Source organism: Schistocerca serialis, chromosome 4 (genome assembly GCF_023864345.2).
Source record: "Schistocerca serialis cubense isolate TAMUIC-IGC-003099 chromosome 4, iqSchSeri2.2, whole genome shotgun sequence".
Classification (NCBI taxonomy): domain Eukaryota; kingdom Metazoa; phylum Arthropoda; class Insecta; order Orthoptera; family Acrididae; genus Schistocerca; species Schistocerca serialis.
The window spans coordinates 161,012,503-161,036,672 of record NC_064641.1 but is presented as its reverse complement, the minus strand read 5'-3'; the positions used below and the strand labels follow the sequence as shown (position 1 = coordinate 161,036,672).

At 43.5% G+C, this 24,170-nt stretch overlaps 1 protein-coding gene across 1 annotated transcript in view; it reads left to right on the top strand.

The window, feature by feature from the left end:
- LOC126473997 (transmembrane protein 198) overlaps nt 1-24,170 on the top strand; it is a 148,708-nt gene that overhangs the window by 66,778 nt on the left and 57,760 nt on the right. Inside the window, exon 2 of the mRNA XM_050101387.1 lies at nt 7,832-7,942. Within this exon, the coding sequence (XP_049957344.1) occupies nt 7,832-7,942 (111 nt within the window). The remainder of the gene's footprint in view (nt 1-7,831; nt 7,943-24,170) is intronic.

Below are 24,170 nucleotides of genomic sequence, written 5' to 3'. Positions count from 1 at the left end.
GTAAACCGAAAACCGGTTTACAATCAAAGTAATATTGTAGAACAAAAGCAAACTAGTGCTTTTCATTTATTATAATGTTGTTCTACCAAGAACCGACGGAAGATTCTGTTAATATAACAGGAGATTTACTTGCGTACGTGTCTGTTACTAACTCGCGAGCTGTGAGTGCGCGTCCTGGAAGCAGACACCTTTTCGCAGACAGTGACGGACACCCTGTAGAACAGCGAGTAAGCGGGTGGCGGCGTTCGCAGCCTGCAGTGGCGTGGAGCAGGCCGACAGCCCGCCTCGCCATGCCTCAGCACCCCTCACCGTGACGTCACCGGGCGGCTCGGTTTACATTCACACCGGCTGGGAATAGCAGACCCTATTGGTGCAGTACTCACATCTACGAGAGCAAATCGAAAAGTGAAGCCATTTTTTTTTAAAAAAAAGGAACTTTTTTATTGGAAAAATAGCGTTGCAATTAAGTTCATTTTTCTACATAATCTATCTCTCTCAATCTCTATGCACTTCGTCCGTGTCTTGTCAAGCTTCCTAATTCCTTCGTGGAAGAGGTTTTTATGGTAACCTACACTTCCACTCTTGCACCGCCTACTCAAACTCGTCATCTGAAAAACTCTTGGATACGCGCATGTGCCCCTTCTTCGAACCAAAAAGGTGGTAATCACTTGGAACAAGGTCAGGACTCTGTCGTGGATCCTTCAGCAGCTGAAAACCGATATTTTCAACGCCCAGCTGTATGAATTATCCTGGAGCAAAACCATACCTTTTGAAAGCTTCCCAGCCGGCCGCGGTGGTCTAGCGGTTCTAGGCGCTCAGTCCGGAGCCGCGCGACTGCTACGGTCGCAGGTTCGAATCCTGCCTCGGGCATGGATGTGTGTGATGTCCATAGGTTAGTTAGGTTTAAGTAGTTCTAAGTTCTAGGGGACTGATGACCATAGATGTTAAGTCCCATAGTGCTCAGAGCCATTTTCGAAAGCTTCCCTCTCCTGCTCGCTTTTGTTTTGGTTTTCAGATCTCGCAGTAGCTGTCACTGTTCATTCTTTGGCCTTAAAGAGTGCAATGAATCAGCAGTGGAGCTTTCATGTATAAAATCATTGCAGTCTTGAACTTTCCTACAGAAGCTTAGCTTCTGAATTGCTTTGCTGACGGCGATGATGGATGTTTCCATACCAGGCTTAGCAGCTTACTCTGTGGTTCACAGTGATCATCACACGTCTCATGAACGCTTCCCATGCGATTGAGAAAGTCGATTAGTTAGTTACATGTTCCACAGATCACTTGAACGACTCTTTTATTGAAGTGATATGGAACGAGTCAGTTTACATGATGTGTAAACATGATTAATGATATCAACAATGAACGCATTTTTATTTTTAGTCGTACTAATGCAGTTACACTTTTTTTGCTGGTTACCAGTTTTTAAGTAGAAATTCATCAATGAGACAGAAGAAGTTGTCCAGGAGAAATGATATTAAATTAGATTTAAAACTTACTCCGCTATCTGTCAGTCATTTTATGTTAATGGGCAAATGGTCAAAAAACTTTTGTTGCTGCATATTGAACGCTGTTCTGAGCCACTGATAGGTTTAACAATGGGTAGTAAAGGTCATTTTTCCTTCTAGTGTTATAGGTATCTACATCGTTGTTTTTCTCAAATTTTCATGGATTACATAATAATGTGCTTCCGCTTCGAAACGTCGTATGTGTCATTTCGACATCTCAAAGCTTTTCTATTCATGCTTACCTGTTGACGTGGTACCCTAGCAGGGACGATTGGAATGCTGAACCTTGGCTAACAGTCATTTCACGCGCACTATCATTAATGGTGGCACAAGGACCACCACGAATCATCCGCTCAGCTATCTCTATGTTCCTGTCAGTTTTCAAAGAGGGTGCCCTGTCCAGCGCTCTTTGGTGCAGACAGATCCATCTCCAATTGAAGTGAGTTACCCACTTGTATATATAAGACAGCTGTCATCACACTACAGCTGTATTCTGCGAATAATCTCCACAGCTTTAACCCCTCTTTAACCCCTTCAGAGCATATCAGGCGATCACTACATCGGTGGATTGTAGGTACCAAATGGATGCTGGACCGGGACTCTGTCCCTGACATCAGCCTTTTGCAGACGGCAAACACACCAACTGAAAATGTAGAATGGTGCACTATGTAAAATGACTATGTTATAAGCCTAAACGAGAACTAATAATGAAAATGCAATCGTCAAACACCTAAACCAGAACTAATAACGAAAATGCAATCGTCAAATACAGTGTCAAAAAAGTAAGTAAAAATGCAAACGTGTGAGGTCAGAGAATGGCTGCTGCATTGCACTTGCCTTTTCTGATATAAGCCGACTTTGCAGTGCTTTGAGGGGAGTTTTTTGAGTGGGGGAAGGGGTGTTCCCATTTGATGGTGCTTTTCAGACAGAGCCCAGGACTCGTGATTCTTGCTTGCTCCGTATCTGGCAAATGCCGACAGTTGGTTGGATTTGGTTGGGTTGATTTGGTGGAAGAGACCAATCATCGAGGTCATCGGATGGGGAAGGAAAACGGCCGTGACTTACCATCCCGGCATTTGCTTGAAGCGATTTAGGGAAATCACGGAAAACCTAAATCAGGATATCCGGACGCGGGATTGAACCGTCGTCCTCCCGAATGCGAATCCAATGCTAACAACTGCGCCACCTCGCTCGGTGACATATGGTTACAGGTATACTCTGGGGATCGAGCCTTAGAAAACTGGCCTTATTGCATGGTTAGCGGGCGATTAATTCCGCAGGAGAAACTCATTCTGTTTATGGACTGGTCTGCTCCCGATTCCAATCTTAACCGGAGTGTCTGTGGAATGTTTTCGGAGCGCCAGCTTCGCGTTACGCGTGAAAGAATTGTTTTCGGTGTTTGAAGGCAGAGATGTGGAAAACACCATATTTACTGTCATCCGCTTTAACATTTCTATACTTTGTTTTGGCCGCAGCTATAACTGTATAAATCTCTTCTTTTATGCCGTTTATGAGTCAGAACTTCTTTCGGTGGCTGTGAAACATCATTATATAGTACTTTTTTGTGGCTTACTCCTCCAGTCTTGATTTTGGTAAACAATTCTTTGGTATTCATTGAATACGTACGACGTCTGTTCAAAATATACCGGAACTTTGTCTACAAAATTTTTCTACGCTTACTTCTTACTTATTGTGCATGGTCTCCTTCGAAAAACTCTCCTCCACAAGTGATACGCTGCTCCCAACGCCGTTTCCACTACGAGAAGTGGAGACCGGTAGAACCAGACATGAAGAGGAACAAATAGCATTAAGAGTAAATGATGCATTGGTGACAGATGTGTATAGTGTTGCAGAACTTTTTAACAAACATTTTATAACTGTTACTGAAAAGATGGGGTTGTCAGGTTCGGTAGATGCTGCTATGGATTACCTTAGACCAGACATTTCAAGTAACTTCCATAATATGAATTTGACCCTCACTACCCCAACAGAAATAATGTCCATCATAAAATCTTTAAAATCAAAAACATCTAGTGGGTATGATGAAATATCAACAAAGTTAATTAAAGAATGTGATTCTGAGCTAAGTAACATATTAAGCTATCTGTGTAACCAGTCGTTTATCAGTGGAATATTTCCCGAATGGCTGAAATATGCTGAAATTAAGCCACTGTTTAAGAAGGGAGATAAAGAAATAGCATCAAATTTCCGTCCAATTTCACTGTTGCCAGCATTCTCAAAAATTTTCGAAAAAGTAATGTACAGTCGTCTTTATAACCATCTTATCTCAAATAACATACTGTCAAAGTCACAGTTTGGATTTCTAAAAGGTTCTGATATTGAGAAGGCTATCTACACTTACAGTGAAAATGTACTTAATTCATTAGACAAAAAATTGCAGGCAACTGGTATATTTTGTGATCTGTCAAAGGCATTTGACTGTGTAAATCACAATATCCTTTTAAGTAAACTAGAATATTATAGTGTAACAGGAAATGCTGCAAAATGGTTCAAATCTTATATCTCTGGCAGGAAACAAAGGGTGTTATTAGGAAAGAGACATGTATCAAGCTATCAGGCATCATCCAACTGGGAACTAATTACATGTGGGGTCCCACAAGGTTCCATTTTGGGGCCCTTACTTTTTCTTGTGTATATCAATGACCTTTCATCAGTAACATTACCAGATGCCAAGTTTGTTTTGTTTGCTGATGATACAAACATTGCAATAAATAGCAAATCAAGTGTAGTCTTAGAAAGATCAGCCAATAAAATATTTGTAGACATTAATCACTGGTTCCTAGCCAATTCTTTGTCACTAAACTTTGAAAAAACACACTACATGCAGTTCAGAACTTGTAAGGGGTGTCCCAAGAGTATATGTCTAACATATGATGACAAGAAGATAGAAGAAGTGGACGGTGTTAAATTCTTGGGATTACAGCTTGATAATAAATTCAACTGGGAGGAGCACACCACAGAACTAAAAAAATGGTTCTGAGCACTATGGGACTCAACTGCTGAGGTCATTAGTCCCCTAGAACTTAGAACTAGTTAAACTTAACTAACCTAAGGACATCACAAACATCCATGCCCGAGGCAGGATTCGAACCTGCGACCGGAGCGGTCTTGCGGTTCCAGACTGCAGCGCCTTTAACCGCACGGCCACTTCGGCCGGCCACCACAGAACTGCTGAAGCGTCTTAACAAATCTCTGTTTGCAATGCGAATTTTGTCAGACATAGGGGATAAAAAAATGAAAAAGCTGGCATACTATGCTTACTTTCATTCCATAATGTCATATGGGATTATTTTCTGGGGTAATTCATCAAGCCAAGCTAAAGTTTTCCGGGCACAAAAACGTGCAGTAAGAATTATATGTGGTGTGAACTCAAGAACATCCTGCAGAAGCCTGTTTAGGGAACTAGGGATACTAACTACAGCTTCCCAATATATTTATTCCTTAATGAAATTTGTCATTAAAAATATATCACTTTTTCAAACCAACAGCTCAATTCATGGAATCAATACTAGAAATAAGAATAATCTTCACAAGGATTTAAAGTCACTTAGTCTTGTACAAAAAGGTGTGCATTATTCAGGAACACACATTTTCAATAACTTGCCAGCAGCCATAAAAAGCTTAACAACCAATGAAATTCAGTTTAAGAGAAGCCTAAAGGATTTATTGGTGGCCAACTCCTTCTACTCCATTGATGAATTTCTGAGGAAAACCAACTGATTTGTATATAAGTACAACATAACTTCTGCACAATTTCAGTGCAGTAATGTGTTCACTGAAAATTTGTGTGTGTGTGTGTGTGTGTGTGTGTGTGTGTGTGTGTAAGTATAATCTAACTTCTGCACCATTTCAGTGCAGTAATGTGTTCATTGTAAATAAGTATTACAGTAGTTGTATTACATGTTTCTTACCTTATAAATAAATATAAAACTTTTTTATTTTAAATTCAGTGCAATAGTATTTGTAAAATGACTCTTAGTGTTCATTAAAAAATGACGATCATTCCACTTGGGACCTGTGGAATGGTACATTAGCTTATTTGTTTTAGTTTAAATATTTGTCATGTATTGTTGTTTTTCTGACATGTTCCACATCCTGGAGGACCTCCTCACTACGGATCAATTGGAATGAAAGTAAATCTAATCTAATCTAAAGAAGCAGTCTGGGCACGTCTCTTGCTGGATGGCGCGAAGCGCCGTCTCTGAAATTTCTTTTATCTCATCTACCGTTGCAAATATTCGTCCTTTCAACGGGGTTTTCAGGTTTGGAAATAAAAAAAAGGTCCGCAGGGGCCAAGTCTAGAGAATACTGAGGATTAGGTGGCACAGTGATTTCGTCACTTGTGCGGTAGTTACCAACAGGGATGAATGCGCGGGTGCGCTATCGTGATGCAAGAGCCATAAATTGTCTCGCCACATTTCACATTTCAGGCCGTTCCCTTCTCACATTTTCTCGCACGCATTGCAAAAGATCCCAGTATACCATCGGTTAACAGTTTGTCCCTGTGGCACGAATCCATGACGAACTAATCCGTCAAGGACAGTTATCGCATGGATTTGACATTTGACCTGACCTGACGAGCTTTTCTGGGTCTTGGAGAACCTTTCCAGACCCACTGTGAAGTCTGAACCTTGGTCTCAACGTCGTAAGTGTAGACTCACGCCTCATCACCAGTTATGATCCTCTTAAGGAACATCTCGTTCTCATTTGCGCGATTTTAAAGCTCTTCACAGATTTCTGGTCTTGACTTTTGAGTCGCGAGGCGAACTTGACGGCAACACGATGCATTTCAAGATACTGTTTCAGGATTTCATGACATGATCCAACAGAAATGTTACAGTCAGTCTTCGGTTGGCACGCACAATTTCGTTGACGTTCCTGACATGAGCGTCGATAGACGTCGAAGGGTGCACTGAACGAGGGTCATCTTCAACTTCCGTCCGACCATTTTTTAACTGTGTGGACCATTCGTGACACCAGTACGGCTTAAGCATTCATCACCAGAGGCTTCCTGCATCATTTCGTATGTCTCTAAACGTTTTCTTGAGTTTCACACAAAATTCAATGAAGGCGCGTTGCTCCTCTAACTCTGCCATCTCGAAATTCGCAAATTTTGCGACACAACGTTCTACTCAATGCAGCACTGAACAATAACAAACAGAGATACAACAATGAAACTTCCGTCAATTACACATTTAACACAGGCGTGTGCAGGGATGCCAACCGTATTTTGCTCCGACACACCATTCACACAAAATTACGAATGTTCCAGAACTTTTTTAGCAGACGTCGTGAAACAGGAATACCCCGCACACACACACACACACACACACACACACACACACACACACACACACACAAACAAACAAACAAACAAACTGTGTGTGCTAGTAATAACAAATTCATAAATTTCGTATTTCACTATTCGAAATAATGTGACATCTGAACTCGATTTCTAATAATTATTATATAATATTGAATTTCTTACAAATACCAGATAAACATCAGACCAAAATATATAAATGTCTGACAATGATTATATAAACACCAATACTAGATAAAACACAGACCCAAATATATAAATGTCTTGTCTAATTCTACTTTGGGGTACATCCTAGCGTTCAGCTGCGTAAATCATACCGATTTTCATTGTACACAACCAATGAGCATCTTTCCGTTGCGAAATGTTGTGTTGATGTGGATGTCTGTGACGAATACGTAAGGGTTCATTGGTGTTCAAATTGTTGATGAGCAACGCAAAGCGAAAAGCGAACAAAACATACCCGTCTGGAACAGCATCGAGTTCAATGTGTCATTAAGAAACGAATCACCTTCCGTAGCATCAAATGCACTCACTGCACCAGACTCTGCACAGTGACTGGGGATTTAATCCAGGACAATGGCCAATACTTCCTTGATAAGGAACTTCGCAATACACCTCTCCTCCACATGACAGTCAAACAGCAACAGAAATTTTTACTGTCACTAGGATTCGAAGCGGCCAACTCTGTGTTGAGCGCTTCAGCACTAACGTGCGTTGGCGACCAAGAATGTACGGATACATCGAGATGCGACCAATCTGTTGTAGCCCTACAGATTTTATTTTTCGAGTCGCTTTTAGCATTGTCTCGCATGTTTTCATACATATTTCTCGTCGTTAAAGTTTCTCCTAGCCTAGCCCCTGACACTGCGACTGAAGAGGGGAAGCCCTCCTTGCTGTGCTAGGGGGCTTGACCACGTACGCTGGAGACGGCGTGTGAGCTGTCCCATGCGCCCGCTGACACGGGTACTGGTTGCTGTTTCAGGTTACCGCTGCTTCAAGGCCGTCATGTTCCTGACGGGCTTCATCTTCGGTTCGGTGATCGTGTACCTCATCTGCCTGCAGGAGAAGTTGCTGCCGGCCTACGGGAACGCTGGTGAGTAAGCGCGTTAGCGGCTGGACCTCAGAGCGCGCCAGAGTTCTCCCGTTGGCCACTGCTCACCACGCTCAAACTCCCTACGCCTTCCAATTGCAAGAAGTGCTTGATAGTGTTCTTACACTTGTCATCTGCCAACTACGATCAATGTACATTGCGTACTCGCTCCATTCGAGACTGAGTGTGGGAAGAGTGACTGCGTTATATCTGCATTTACATCTATACTCCACAAACCATGTAATGGAGCGTGGCGGAGGGTACTTTATCTACCAATGTCATTTCCCCTCTTCCCCGTTGCATTCACGAATTGCACGCCGGAAGAACGATTATTGGTAAGACTCCGTGAGAGAGCTCGAAGCTCTCTGATTTTACCTCCATTGTCCTTTTGCGATATTCGTGTAGGACGAATCAGTCCGTAGCTAGACTCTTCCTTAAAAGTACGCGCAGGGAATTTTAGCTGTAAAATACAACGTGATGCACATCGCCTCTCTGCCACTGAAGCTGCACGAGCGTCTCCTACTTCTACATCTACATCTGCATGGATACTCTGCAAATCACATTCAAGTGCCTGGAAGAGGGTTCATCGAACCTCCTTCACAATTCTCTATTATTCCAATCTCGTATAGCGCGCGGAAAGAATGAACACCTATATCTTTCCGTACGAGCTCTGATTTCCCTTATTTTATCGTGGTGATCGTTCCTCCCTATTTAGGTCGGTGTCAACAAAAGATTTTCCCATTCGGAGGAGAAAGTTGGTGGTTGGAATTTCGTGAGAAGATTTCGTCGCAACGAAAAACGCCTTTCTTTTAATGATGTCCATCCCAAATCCTGTATCATTTCTGTGACACTCTCTCCCATATTTCGCGATAATACAAAACGTGCTGCCTTTCTTTGAACTTTTTCGATGTACTCCGTCAGTCCTATCTGGTAAGGATCCCACACCGCGCAGCAGTATTCTAAAAGAGGACGGACAAGCGTAGTGTAGGCAGTCTCCTTAGTAGGTCTGTTACATTTTCTAAGTGTCCTGCCAATAAAACGCAGTCTTTGGTTAGCCTTCCCCACAACATTTTCTGTGTGTTCCTTCAAATTTAAGTTGTTCGTAATTGTAATATCTAGGTATTTAGTTGAATTTACGGCTTTTAGATTAGACTGATTTATCGTGTAACCGAACGTTAACGAGTTCCTTTTAGCACTCATGTGAATGACCTCACACATTTCGTTATTTAGGGTCAACTGCCACTTTTCGCACCATTCAGATATCTTTTCTAAATCGTTTTGCAGTTTGTTTTGATCTTCTGATGATTTCATTAGTCGATAAACGACAGCGGCATCTGCAAACAACCGAAGACGGCTGCTCAGATTGTCTCCAAAATCGTTTATATAGATAAGGAACAGCAAAGGGCCTATAACACTAGCTTGGGGAACACCAGAAATCACTTCTGTTTTACTCGATGACTTTCCGTCAGTTACTGCGAACTGTGACCTCTCTGACAGGAAATCACAAAATAACTGAGACGATATTCCATAAGCACGCAATTTCATCACGAGCCGCTTATGTAGTACAGTGTCAAAAGCCTCCCGGAAATCCAGAAATACGGAATCGATCTGAAATCCTTTGTCAATACCTCTCAACACTTCATGTGAATAAAGAGCTAGTTGTGTTTCACATTAACGATGTTTTCTAAACCCATGTTGATTGTGTGTCAATAGATCGTTTTCTTCGAGGTAATTCATAATGTTCGAACACAATATATGTTCTAAAATCCTGCTGCATATCGACGTTAACGATATGGGCCTGTAATTTAGTGGATTACTCCAACTACCTTTCTTGAATATTGGTGTGACCTGTGCAACTTTCCAGTCTTTGGGTACGGATCTTCCGTCGAGCGAACGGTTGTGTATGATTGTTAAGTATGGAGCTAATGCATGAGCATACTCCGAAAGGAACCTAATTGGTATACAGTCTGGACCAGAAGACTTGCTTTTATTAAGTGATTTAAGTTGCTTCACTACTCCGAGGATATTTACTTCTACGTTACTAATGTTGGCAGCTGTTCTCGATCCGAATTCTGGAATATTTGCTTCGTCTTCTTTCGTGAAGGCATTTCGGAAGGCTGTGTTTAGTAACTCTGCTTTGGCTGCACTGTCTTCGAAAGTATCTCCATTGCTATCGCGCAGAGAAGACATTGATTGTTTCTTGCCGCTAACGTACTTCACATACGACCAGAATCTCTTTGGATTTTCTGCCAGGTTTCGAGACAAAGTTTCGTTGTGGAAACTGTTATAGGCATCTCGCATTGAAGTCCGCGCTAAATTTCGAGCTTCTGTAAAAGATCGCCAATCTTACTAATCGAACGTGTGACAAAATGCGCTGCTCTTCTGTGGACCATCTCTATTTAATCCTCCAGTCCTATCTGTCAGGGCTCCCATATTATGGAGCAATATTCAAGTACTGGTCGACTCAGAGATTTGTGAGCTACAGCTTTCGTGGGAGGACTACACTGGCTGAGGATTCTTGCACTCTGGCATCCGTCTTCCCTGCGATTAGTTTATGTGGTCGTTTCGCACGAAATCTTTATTGATGCGTAATCTTAGACATTTAATGAATGTGATTGCATCCAGTGCTTGTTCAGCAGTGGTGTAATCATACAACGACGGGTTATTCTTCCTATTTGTATGCAGTACATTACTTTATGATCTGGGCCAAATTACAATCCTTGCACTAAACATCGATCCTATTCAGGTATTCCGACATTTCGCTACAAGTTTCTAGTGCTGCGACTTCTCTGAATACAGCAGCATCACCTACGAGTAACCTTACGGAGCTTCCGACGTTACCCACTAGGTCTTTTATATACATTGTAAAAGGCAACGGTCTTTCAGCAGTCCACTGAGGTATGTTACGAATACACGCTTCCAATGTGCGTTCACCACGATGTCGCCAAACACGGATGCGACCATCATGATGCTGTAAACAGAACCTGGATTCATCCGAAAAAATGACGTTTTGCCATTCGTGCACCCAGGTTCGTCGTTGAGTACACCATCGCAGGCGCTCCTGTCTGTGATACAGCGTCAAGGGTAACCGCAGCCATGGTCTCCAAACTGATAGTCCCTGCTGCTCCTAACGTCGTCGAACTGTTGGTGCAGATGGTTGTTGTCTTGCAAATGTCCCCATCTGTTGACTCAGGGATCGAGACATGGATGCGCGATCCGCCATGCGGATAAGATGCCTGCCATCTCGACTGCTAGTGATGCGAGGCCGTTGGGATCCAGCACGGCGTTCCGTATTACCCTCCTGACCCCACCGATTCCATATTCTGCTAACAGTCATTGGATCTCGACCAACGCGAGCAGCAATGTCGCGATACGATAAACCGCAATCGCGATAGGCTACAATCCGACCTTCATCGAGGTATCACAACAACGTCTCACTAGGCAACGCCGGTCAGCTGCTGTTTGTGTATGAGAAATCGGTTGGAAACTTTCCTCATGTCAGCACGTTGTAGGTGTCACAACCGGCGCCATCCTTGTGTGAATGCTCTGAAAAGCTAATCATTGGCATATCACAGCATCTTGTTCCTGTCGGTTAAATTTCGCGTCTGTAGCACGTCATCTTCGTGGTGTAGCAATTTTGATCTCCAATAGTGTAAAAACACAGCAGGAAGGTGAAATTCATCTGATGAAAACACCGAGGCAAGCACTTAAAATCTGAAGGATCTACACTAGGGTGAGAAGTATTGCTGGACGAGAGAGTGTGTTTCATAGGGTTGAGTGGTATGGGTAGAGATATAGGGGTCTGATAGGAAAACTATGAAGATGAGAGGTAGGACTTGAGGTGGATAGTGGGAAATACAGTCGGTGGGAAAGACAGAGGGTGAGGAGTCGGGTGTCGTGTAGGTAGGACAGTGGTTGCAAAAGGAAAGAGGATGGGGATGGATGGAGAGGGAAAGGAGAGAGAAGCCCTGATGTGGAGTGGGATAGGTGGGGAAGAGGAGAGATAAATATCGGGCCGATTCGTGTACTCCATGCGCCGTCCTTTATAGCTGCCGGAGGCGGAATACTCGTGATGCGATTTCCTTGTCACGTGTTGTGCGGACACAAACAGGTCCTTCGGAAATGGCGGCCGCTGCCAGCATTTGGTACTGCCGCCTGGTGTCTAGTCTTGAGTGCGACATGGACAGCCCGCGATCCTGAGGCGTGTAGGGGTCTTGTAGACTGCACGCGTGTCCCATGTGCCTGAGAGGTTGCCGCTCTCTTTTTCGTAGATCTCTGATATAAGAGGGCAATCAGAGAGTAGCGTTGCAACACAGGGAAGAAAGGGGTGCTGCAGCGGCTCTGGGGCGCCATGGTCGCCACGCACGTGCTCACATAAGGGTTGTGAGCCCCAGTGGGGACGGGGTCGGGTGGGGAGAGGTTGTGGGGACTCGGCTAGAGTTTTCGTTATCGTTATCCTCACAACAGCTCAGAGACGTCTCGTTACTACCGCGAATTCGTCCCTGACGTATCTGTACGTGACCACTAAACACAGGTCATTAACTAAAGAAAATAACCGAAGTTTATGTATAATTTCTTATTTGCATTATGTAAAGCCGGCCGGAGTGGCCGAGCGGTTCTAGCCGCTCCAGTTTGGAACCGCGCGACCGCTACGGTCGCAGGTTCGAATCCTGCCTCGGGCATGGATGTGTGTGATGTCCTTTGGTTAGTTAGGTTTAAGTAGTTCTAAGTTCTAGGGGACTGATGACCATAGCTGTTAAGTCCCATAGTGCTCAGAGCCATTTGAACCAATCTAGGGGACTGATGACCTCGGAAGCTAAGTCCCATAGTGCTCAGAGCCATTTGAACCATTTGAACCATTATGTAAATAGCAACAATGCTGATACAGTATTCGGAATGTAGTTTTCTTTAATTATAGGTCCTGTTTTACCTGATTGTTTTCGTCAAATAGTAAATATAGCATAGTACACTGCCTGACAAAAAAGGTGAAGTATCCAGAAGACATTGTCAGATGCCAGTCAACTTCGTACACGTGACATGTGATTACATTTTCACTTGTCAGTTCTAGTATAACATATTTGTCCAATGAATACCCGTTTATCATCTGCATTTCTTCTTGGTGTAACAATTTTAATGGCCAGTAGTGTATAATGTATGTATTTCCGATTTTTAACTGTCCGTCTTTGTTTCTTAATTTAAAATAGGAAACAGCCTCAAATTTTGTTTCTTTTTCTCATTGTAACCTTTTTTAATCCGTTTGGGTAAAGAACCGAGAATTGTACCCCTCACAGCCCACCGCCCTCCCGTATGGGGCAAGGGGGGATGAAATAACAATATGGAGAAAAAAAGACTACACGAGCCAGTTCTTCCGACTCCAAAAGCCTCTCCTGACCTCCAGAGTGGTTCTGCTCACCTCATTGTCCTAGCTCGCTCTCGAAGCCCATCGTAGGGACAAACGCCGCTGTTCTCAGCTTTCATTGTTGTTTCCTCCATGGACTTACACTGCATTAAGGATAGACTTCGCAATGACTGTGCTGGACTTAATCAGACCGACATTGGATTATTTCCCTGTAAGTGTAGTGTTACTACATACAAAAAACTGTCGGGAGACCTAATATAGCAGCTCTGTCAAGCCTCTGGGCCAGTACCTACTAAGACGCTGTATTTCGAGCCTTTTGCTCTTACCGTCACAGCAGATGTCCATTCGTTGCCAATAAACTTGTTGAAACCTGCTCACTGTTTTCCCTGTCCACATGAGGACACTTCACACACCTTTTCCCAGATTTAGTCGGTCGGAGAGCTTCCTCTCTGACAACCTAAGTCTCCTGTAAGACAATGATTGTAGTTCCTTCCCTTTCTACAGACTTTCTTTTTCTCGCCCATTTCGCGGGCGCGGAACGTAGGGAAGATGGGGAATGGGGAGGGGGGGGGGGAGGGGGTAGATGGGGTTCATGGGGGTCTTGACCACCTTCCCCCGAATACATTTCAGTAATTGTTAAGTCTATTAAAAAAGTAAGTTACACATTATTATGGCGGGTATAGTAACTTTTATTGAATAACTACACTTACTTCAAAGTGACACAGATACGTGATACTGTTTTTCAACACAGGCACACAGTCTCAGCCACTCGAGAACCAATGTGTGAACGTCCTCATCGTTGGAAAATCTGTGACAGCTGCGAATCAGTTCTTCGATCGCCTGGACGGTGTCGCCTGTGGTCGATGTCCATGGCTGCCGTTGTTGATCACCATCGCCCAGTCGCCCACGCGTGCGCAGCCTTGGTGAAGTTATTGGCACCATTTCACTACTCCTGAGCGCGACATTCCATTTGGTTTACATACCGCGAGAGTTTCATAGTGAATGTGTGTGTAATTTACACGTTTTGTCCAGAATAACCGTACTGTCCCGCAAAAGAGCGCCCATACAATAAGTTGTAGGAGGAGGGGGCACACCTGTGGGTATTGAGCATTTTTAATAATTTGGAAGACGTATGGCGACTTGTAAGTAGCAATAAAAAAGTTAGAGTTGCGACTATTTCATTTTATTCTTGCTTGGGTCCGTTAATTGATATTTCGACACCAAACCTGCCTATAAATTACGTAAACTTAGATATAATTGGAGTCAGACTTCCGTAGGCAAGCCAATGAAATACGATTATCTAGAGAGGATAAAATACTGGCTTTGCATTTACTTTTGTCCGTGGGTTCACTTTTATTATACAAGGTGCCTAAACTATTTATATGTTTTAAGATTCCTTCGTTCGTAATCAAAGCCAAAGTTGCTGTATCTAACTTGGATCTAAAATATTGTAAATGCTGACATTGTAATAAAATAAACTCTTTGCTATGCAATATATTATTAAATGAAATGCTTTAAATTGCTTTTGGTTGCTGCTATAGAAAAAGACGTGAAATATTTTGTAATATTTGAACTGCCGCGTAATGGTGGCTGATTGTTGCACACCAGCGATGTTCTGTTTCCTGGCGGCGCGGCAGCTATAAATTGCTAGAGATTGTTTAAATGTTCAAAACATTGACTTGAGGGACCGGAAGGTTACTTTCAGTAATAACAGGGCTAACATTTCATACATGTATTAAAAATTACAACGCACACACCTCCTCAACGTAAATGACTCTTTGACCAAGAACACCGACAACAAAAGTTAGACAGACTGAAGACGTAGCGGCTATTGCGACCGCTTGTTTTATAGATCAAGAAAAGATATTATTATCTGTAATTGCGCTTGTCAGGGATGGCAGCTATATTGTTCAGAACGTGTCTCTGATGAAAAATAATTACTGTACACTTCAGATATCTTAGTAATAAGTTACAGAAATCTCGCAGTCCTTAATGTCAATATTTGGAGACATTATAGGATCCTGTTAAAAACCTGCATAACACCGACTTTTAAACAATTTTCTTGAAAGAAAAACACTTGACTAGCAGAACTGTGTGTGCAGGAAATACAGAACACGTACTCTCTTCTGGCAATGCGCCACTCTTGCTGTGCAATGATCTTAGCGTGGGACGACATGTTTAACTTATTTTTTGAAGCCCCCTCCTATTTTTACATATACGAGGATAACTCAATAAGTATCTGAAATTTTGCTCTATAGCTTCGCACTACGGCTTGTTTGCTCACCGGCCGCTCAGTGGCACCGTTATCTTGGCCTGTGGCAGGTTGCATAGACATCAGTCCGCTTTGCGATGTTGCGAAATAAAGATGGCCACGCCAATCTCTGTTAGCACCAAAGAGAAAGAGCGTTACCTTGTCGTTTTTCTGTGGTCTTAAGGTTTACCTGGAGTGGGAATACATAGAAGAGTTTCAGTACAATAAGGTGACAATGTGTTTATCAGTGGACTGAACAGTTCAAAAGTGTTCGATCAAGGGTGAAGAATGAGGAAAGAACAGGACTTTCAGCTACAGTCACAACTGCCGCCAATATTGAACAATGTAAACGTAGGCTTCCGCGATAGTTGTCACCGTCAATGAAATTCTTCTGGGCTGTTGACCGTTATGTCAATGTATAAAATTTTTCGACGTTTCGGCCACTATTGCAAATGGCCATCCTCGGGGCTTTGTTTTGAGCTGACTCTGGTCAATACATAGCCCGGAGGAAGGCCATTTGCAATAGTGGCCGAAACCTCGGACAATTTTATATATTGACAATGCGATCAACAGCCCAGAAGAATTTTATTGACAATATTGAACAAGTACGTGTCTTCATTCTGAATAACAGATGGGCGACTGCAGATGCTGTGACAAACTGTATGCAGATTATTATGGTTCTGCATATGAAATCATGCATAACAGGATAACAACTCGATGAAGAGTACAAGCGGAACTGTGGGAAAAACTGTCATCACCTACTAGACTCTTATGCTAGCGAAGGCGAAACACTTGTGAAACGTATCTTTACTGGAGATGAAACATGGAGTCATCACTTCGGATCAGAGAGCAAGTGCCAGAGCATAGAATGGAAGCACCCCAAATCTCCAGTCAAAAAGAAATTCAAGAGTCAACTTTCTGCAGGAAAAGTGATGCTCACAGTTTTTTGGGACTCACAAGGGCCAATCCTGGGACATCACCTGGAAAAGGGGTCGACAGTAAACAGTGGACGTTACACAGATATGCTGTTAAACAAGTTGGCACCCGTAATTCGTAATACACGCAGAGATCGATTATCGGAAGATGTTCTTTAGTTGCATGACAATGTGTGTTTACATACCGCCGCCCACAACCGCTCATACTTTTCAGACGGTGCGTTTCGAGGTGCTGGAGTGTTAGTCCCGATTTCGCCCCGTTACATTACCATCTGTTTGGTCCACTTAAAGATGCTTTAAAATCCCGTCGATTCAGCTCCGATCAAAAAGTGAAGGAAATGGTGCATACGTGGCTTGCTGTGCAACCAAAAACCATTTTTGCGCTGGGTATCTGAAAGCTTGTCCAAGTGGACCAAGTGCATTTTAAAAGCAGAGTGACTATGCTGAAAGAGGGTATTAACAAAAATTGTGTACTCTCGTTATAATAAGAGAGCTATTAAGAAAGTAAGGTTCGATCGGACACGAAATGGGAACGGCAGTGAAAATCAAAAATGTTTTATTGCAGTTTGCTGTACCTTCCCACTACTTCTCTATACAGTCGCATCCAGCTTAAGACATCTGTCGTGGCGTGCTTTCCGCCAATTCTCTGCGCTGGTCTACTGCTCTTTATCGGTGCCAAAATATTGTGTTCATAGCCAGCGGTTCATGTGAGCAGAGGTGAACATCAGAGGGAGTCAGTCTGGCTGTATGGTGGGTGATCAAACACTTATCGAAAACGCTGCAGGGGCTTCCTCATTGCCCTTGCAGTGAGCGGCGGAGAATTTATTGTCCTGAAGGAGGAAATGCATGACAGATACGTTACGTGACGTTGCACAGAAATCAGGAGAAACCTCTCAGCGGGTACCCTTACTTGGCGGGAGACACTATTGTTCTAGGCATCTTTATGTGCTCACTGTGTGCTCGGAACTTAAAAAAGCGACGTGACGCCATCGACAGGTACACTAGAGACACTGCCCAACGTATCTGTGCAAAGCTCCATCGGATTTTCACTGCCGTTTCAAATGGCTCTGAGCACTATGGGACTTAACATCGGAGGTCATGAGTCCCCTAGAACTTAGAACTACTTAAACCTAACTAACCTAAGGACATCACACACATCCATGCCCGAGGCAGGATTCGAACCTGCGACCGTAGCGGTCGCGCGGTTCCAGACTGAAGCGCCTTTAACCGCGTGGCCACACTGGCCGGCACTGCCGTTTCCATTTCGCGACCAATCGGATCTTACTTTCCGAATAGCCCTCGTAAATTATAAAAATTGATTGCACATACTTATTACCTTACTCTCGAATAAATTTACAAATTTCTCGGATGACTTTCAGCAAATAAAGGAGCATAAAAACTATGAGCTGGAATGGCAAAGGGTTCCTGAGAAATCACATGTTACTTTTCTGTTTCTTGCCTATGTGGATAGGCTTGTATTCTGATCGTCTGAGAATAAAATTCCATCGCAGTAAAGGAGCCCATTTACTGGCCGACGTTGCCTGCTGCCTAAAACTCATCTGAGATCATTCGAGCGTCCACAAGCAGGGCGGCTAAACCAAAGGAAGTTGAGTAAGCAAATACAGAAAAGATAAAACATCCTCCCCCCACCCACCCACACACACACAAACACACATATACATACTAGGAAAAAAAGACCAACTTTTTCGAACGCAGGCAAAAATTATCGTACGAAACACCATTTATATGCTCACATAACCATAACCTGCTGGCTTGTGTTCACAATTAGAGTACTAAATAGAAAACTGACAATGCCGAATGCACGTTTCTATTTTCTTTCGTCCAAACTTTGGTGTTGTCAAAATTATGAGAGTTTGTTATCATTATAGTTCTCACAACAACTGCGTGACACATTTACTTCTAAAATTTTCGGACGGAAGCTTTCCAAGAGCTGTATTTCTCCGAATGGCAATTTCTTGAAAGGTTATACTAAAGCAATGTAGGGGAAAGTACGGTAAGACTTGTTATTGGGGTGAAATTGGGTACTTCGTTCGGACGTCACTGTTTATGCCCTCTGGTGGACAGATACAGAATTACAGTCTACTATCCAGTCCACGGACGATGGCGGTTCGCACATGTCAAGGCACCGACGGGGCTTGCATTGTTGACGATACCAAGGAACATCTGCAGTACGCGCATGCATATGCTTTCCGGTTGAATAAAACGGAAATTGTCTCTTGCTTGCTTACGCAGAATTTGTCACTTACCACCACTATCAACGATGACAACTCGCAACAAATTGAATCGAAATTCACTAAACAACTCGCTACGATCACGTTTAATGTTCGCATTAGCTCAAAATGGTCCAAGTGACTCTAAGCACTATGGGACTTAACATCTGAGGTCATGAGTCCCCTAGACTTAGAACTACTGAAACCTAACCAACCCAAGGATATCGCATACATCCATGCCCGAGGCAGGATTCGAACCTGCCCGTTGCACTAGCTACAGCATTTACTGAACAGTGCTCAGAACATACTGAACGCTCATTGGCTGTGGGAGCGTACGTGACGTAGGGGTGCAGAAGAAGCCTCAACTCGATCGGCACCTTTCGTGACTCCAACTATAATCAAGAAGAAAGAGCGACCATATTGGCATGTTGTTGCTGCTCAGCTCACAGGTCTGTTTAGACAAGTTTACTTTACGATCTCAACTAATGTTCTATTGTTTTTGAACTGCGATTTTTTCATAAAATCTCAATAATCGGGAATATCAGATGATTAGTAAGTAATTATACACTAGCAAACAATAGGGATTTGGTTCAACAGTAGCGTGCTCTTGTTTCGTTTCTATATCTGCACTCGGGGTAAGACCAACTACATTGCCCCACCATACAAAATAGCACTACAAATTTCATTTTGCAGTGTCAAATATGCTAAGAACTTACCAGATGAACCCAAATAGACTATCATGGAGCCGAATAGCCCCATACCTTGGGGTAACTCATATACAGGGTGTTTCACTAAATGTGTTTGCCTCTGTAAGTTACGATGTAATAGGAGACGGAAATATTTATTGCAGTAGGTCACCATAAGAAACGTTACACTGTCTGCGGAGCTATGAACGTAGTTTATTGTGTTATTATCCAAAGAGTTACAGCAAAAAGATACAATTTTTTTAATGGAACGATAGTTGTTTCTATCATGCACTGGAAACAGTAACACTAGCTGTGGATACATCAATTTAAATTACATTCCTATCACTTTTAGTTTGGGAGCTACAACCCTTCAAAGTTTCAGGGGCAGATACCACTCGCTGTACATAATACATGGCTGTGTGATGCGTGATGGATGTTCTGGCGGTGGGAAGTTGATTTAAATGAGATGTTAAAATGTGTGTCCATGTTCCTGAATGCACAATGCAATGCGCCTTCTAAAGGATCTGCGGACGAGATGTAACGTCGCCGGTGTCACGGAGCAACATGCGTCCTCGATGCGCCGTTTTAGATCATCTGGGGATGTGGGCTCAGTGACATAAACACGATGCTTTAGATACCCCCACAAAAATAAATCTAATGGTGTTAAATCGGGCGACCTTGCGGGACCGAAATTGTGAACGTGGACTCATCCGAGAAATTACGCATGGCCCATTCACAGAATGTAAGTCTCGCACGGAAATCGTTCACATGCAGCTCCTGGGTCAGTGACAGGCGGTACGGGTGAAACCTGTGGCCGTGTACTATATGCCACACAGATGTGAGACTCACAACAGCGACTGCAGCAACGGCTCGTAAGCTGACATGAGGATCGTGGTGTACTGCAGCTAAAACAAGCACCTCCGTTTCCTCACTTTTTGCAGTTCTTCGTCTGTTACTGTAGCGCATTACCAAACTGCCTGTTTCCCGAAGTCGTTTTTCGGCACGTAAGAAGGTAATGGCTGCCGGAGCTCTACGCCTAGGATATCTCACGGCGTACGCCATGGCTGCTTCAATGGCATCGTGTCGGCACTCGCCGAACATCGGCAACGTGTCAACGTACTCGTTGTTCGTGTATGCCATCTTCATACTGTGGTATATTGGGCCCCGTTTGTTTGTGTGGCTCGAACTGTCGGGTATACGGCCGTGTGCGGCGACAGTCGGCAGTCTAACAGCGCATCGAGGAAGCTTCTCGCCCCGTGACACCGGCGACGTTACAACTCGGCCGCACCACATTTAGAAGGCGCATTGGTTATGCGCAGCGTGTGTGGTATCTGCCCCTGAAACTTTGAAGGGTTGTAGCTCCCAAACTAAAAGTGATAGGAATGTAATTTAAATTGAGGTATACACAGCTGGTGTTACTGATTCCAGTGAATGATAGAAACAATTATTGTTCCATTTAAAAAATTGTATATTTTTGCCGTAACTTTCTGGATAATAACACAATAAACTATGTTCATAACTCCGCAGCAATGATCTCTATACAACCTGGATGTAGAAGTCTGGTCTCTGAGTATAGAACTGCAGCGTGTCTGCAGATTCGTGTGCTCTGCATCGTCCACCATGTTGTAGTTTGGCAAACAAATTTGCATCGGGCTGTACGTGACGAAGAATTGGAGACTTATCTCTTGTCTTGAACTTTACGTCAACATGTGATGTAATAGGCTCATGTGGGGCGGAATCGGAAAGTATTTTCTTTTCGTGTTCTAGTGACACATCTAAGCAGCCATGTTGTAGTTTGGCAAGAAACGAGATATGAGCATCTATGGCTGGCACTATCAGACAGCTGAAGTTCAACATCCAGGTAGTATAGAGATCACTGCTCCGCAGACAGTGCAACGTTTCTTATGGTGGCCTACCGCAATAAATATTTCCGTCGCCTATTACTTCGTAACTTACAGAGGCAAACACATTCAGTGAAACACCCTGTATGTCACAGTGAACGTGAATCCAGGTGTTTATTTCAACAGTCTCCGTGAACGAGAGTTGTCCTTTCTTCTGCTTCTTCGTGAAAAGTATGTTGCGGACACTCCAATCTTCCAAGATAAAGAAAGTGAAACCAACAGCCTTATGCAATGCAGAATTGACTGTTAGATGACACTTCAGGCAGACGTACCTGTATAAAAGGAGACGGGGAGTATTGTTTCACCAGTAAAGATGTAATAACACATATCTGTCAGGATAGCTCCATGACCTAGAATGTGGACTAGTCACTGGATGTCACCTGAGTAATACATCCATCAGGGACATTTCAGCCGTTGTACAGCAGTGCTAGTCGATTGTTGATGATGTGATTGCGAAGCGGAAACGTAAAGGAACAATCACATATAAACCAAGACCGTCCAGACGGACAGGGACGGTCCGCGATTGTGGAAGGTGGTTATAAAACATCGCATGAAATCAGCAGGAAGAATCACTCGTGAGTTCCATAGTGCTACCAGCAGTCGAGATAGCACAATGACTGCGCTAGTGAGTTATAAAGAATGGTGTACAATAGTCGATCAGCTCCTCGTAAGCCACACATTTCTGTAGACGATGCTAAGCAACACTAGAGATGATGTAAACAGCGATGCCACTGGACACCAGATGACTGGAAACGTGTGTCTAGATTGATGGATCGCGCTGTCCTGTATGGGAATTGACGAATGCCTGGAGAGCGTTATGCGCCATCATGGTTAGAGCCAGCACTGAAGTACGGAGGAGATGATATTATAGTATGGAGGTGTTTTTCGTGATTAAGGTGCGGTTCCGTTATCACACTTAAGAAAACAGTAAACGCGAAAGGGTATGAACACAATTTACAGCACTGTGTGCTGCGTTCAGTTGAAGAGCAATTCGAGGACTACTATTGTTTGTATCAGATGCTTCAAAATGAGTTTTCTTTTTGATGATGCAGGCTACAATAGCCTAAGAATTAACAGATGCTACTGAATTTGTTGAACAGTTACATGTTTTGTGACAAATTATTTATTACGTTTTAAATGAAAATATGTTTATGGCTTCTTTTTACATCCATGCCGACCATTTCACTTCCGATCTGTGTGAGGTTCAAAATGGTTCAAATGGCTCTGAGCACTATGCGAACTAACTTCTGAGGTCATCAGTCGCCTAGAACTTAGAACTAATTAAACCTAACTAACCTAAGGACATCATACACATCCATGCCCGAGGCAGGATTCGAACTTGCGACCGTAGCGGTCGCTCGGTTCCAGACTGTAGCGCCTAGAACCGCACGGCCACTCTGGCCGGTCTGTGTGAGGTATATCATATTTGTTTTTCTTTGTAAATATTTATTGTGTATTCTTGTTTTTCTGACATGTTGTACATTTGGAGGAAGTCCTCTCTGTGGATCTATTGGAACGAAAAGTACATCTAATGTAATCTAATCTACTCATCCTGGCAGTGGACCCTGCCATGAAGAGCATCTGTAAGGTAACGGCTTGTGGACAATAAAAATGGACTGGCTTTTCCAGTAATCTGACCTGAAACCGATGGAAAACATTTGGGATGATTTAGGTCGTCTACTTTGCTGCTGATCCCAGTGTCCAACATCATTACCTTCTCTAGTTTCGGCTCATGAGAAAGAATAGTTTGCCATTCCTCCACAGACATTCAGTGTCCCCAGCAGAATTGAAGCCATCATAAAGGCGAAGCGTGGACACATCGCATATTAGTGGCCAGTAATAGGCGTCTGGATACTTTTGATCAGATAGTATACAACCGTGGTTTGTCGAACACTCGGGGATCCTATCACACCTCTGCTGGCCGATTAAATCACGTGATCTTAATTCTGCAGGAAATGTATGGGGCTATGCTGAACAGTGGGTCGTGCGACTAGGGCCTCCCGTCGGGTATACCGTTCGCCGAGTGTAAGTCTTTCGATTTGACGCCACTTCGGCGACTTGCGCGTCGATGGGGATGAAATGATGATGATAGGACAGCACCCAGTCCCTGTGCGGAGAAAATCTCCGACCCCGCCGAGAATCGAACCCAGACCCTTAGGATTGACATTCTGTCGCGCTGACCACTCAGCTACCGGGGGCGGACGACAAGCAGCAATCAGCATCACCAGAAACTGATAGTTTCATGGGGTCTGATCATTAATGAGTGGCTTCAGCTGAATATGGAAGACCTCATTGAATATAGCATGTCTCATGGGCCCTCATCCTCGCTGAAATGAGGACGTTATGATGGTGTTTCACAGTATAGTCGGTACAGAATCCATGGCTGATAGATGGGCCGGCGGCAGGGCACGTGTGAGGGGAGCGGTAGTAGTGGGGGCTACAGGCAGGCGTTGTAAGGGAAATGCCGAGCGTTGGAGGAGAAGTGCCGTTGTAAACTGAAGACTACCCTCATATTATTTGTACTAATGGGCCCCTCCATGTCCACACTTGAACAGTGACCATTTAAAAAGATAAACTGTCACGTCTGCTTTCGTTAATATCTAGCAAGAATTCCTCGGAAAATGCAGCGATTTATTTTCACCTGGCTCCTTAACCAGTTATAACTTTCAGAGAAGCGTCACATTTCTTTGGGTGCCATTTTAAAATCTGCTTCTTTTGCCAAAACACAGTACGCAGTCTCACCTCACTAACATCCTGTGCAGAAACAATTGTGATATAATTCTGAAAAAGTGGTTTATTAAGTCAGGAACTCAGGAAAAATGTCAGTAGCTTATGAAAATAGCAGATCTTCAGTACAAAAAAACGTGT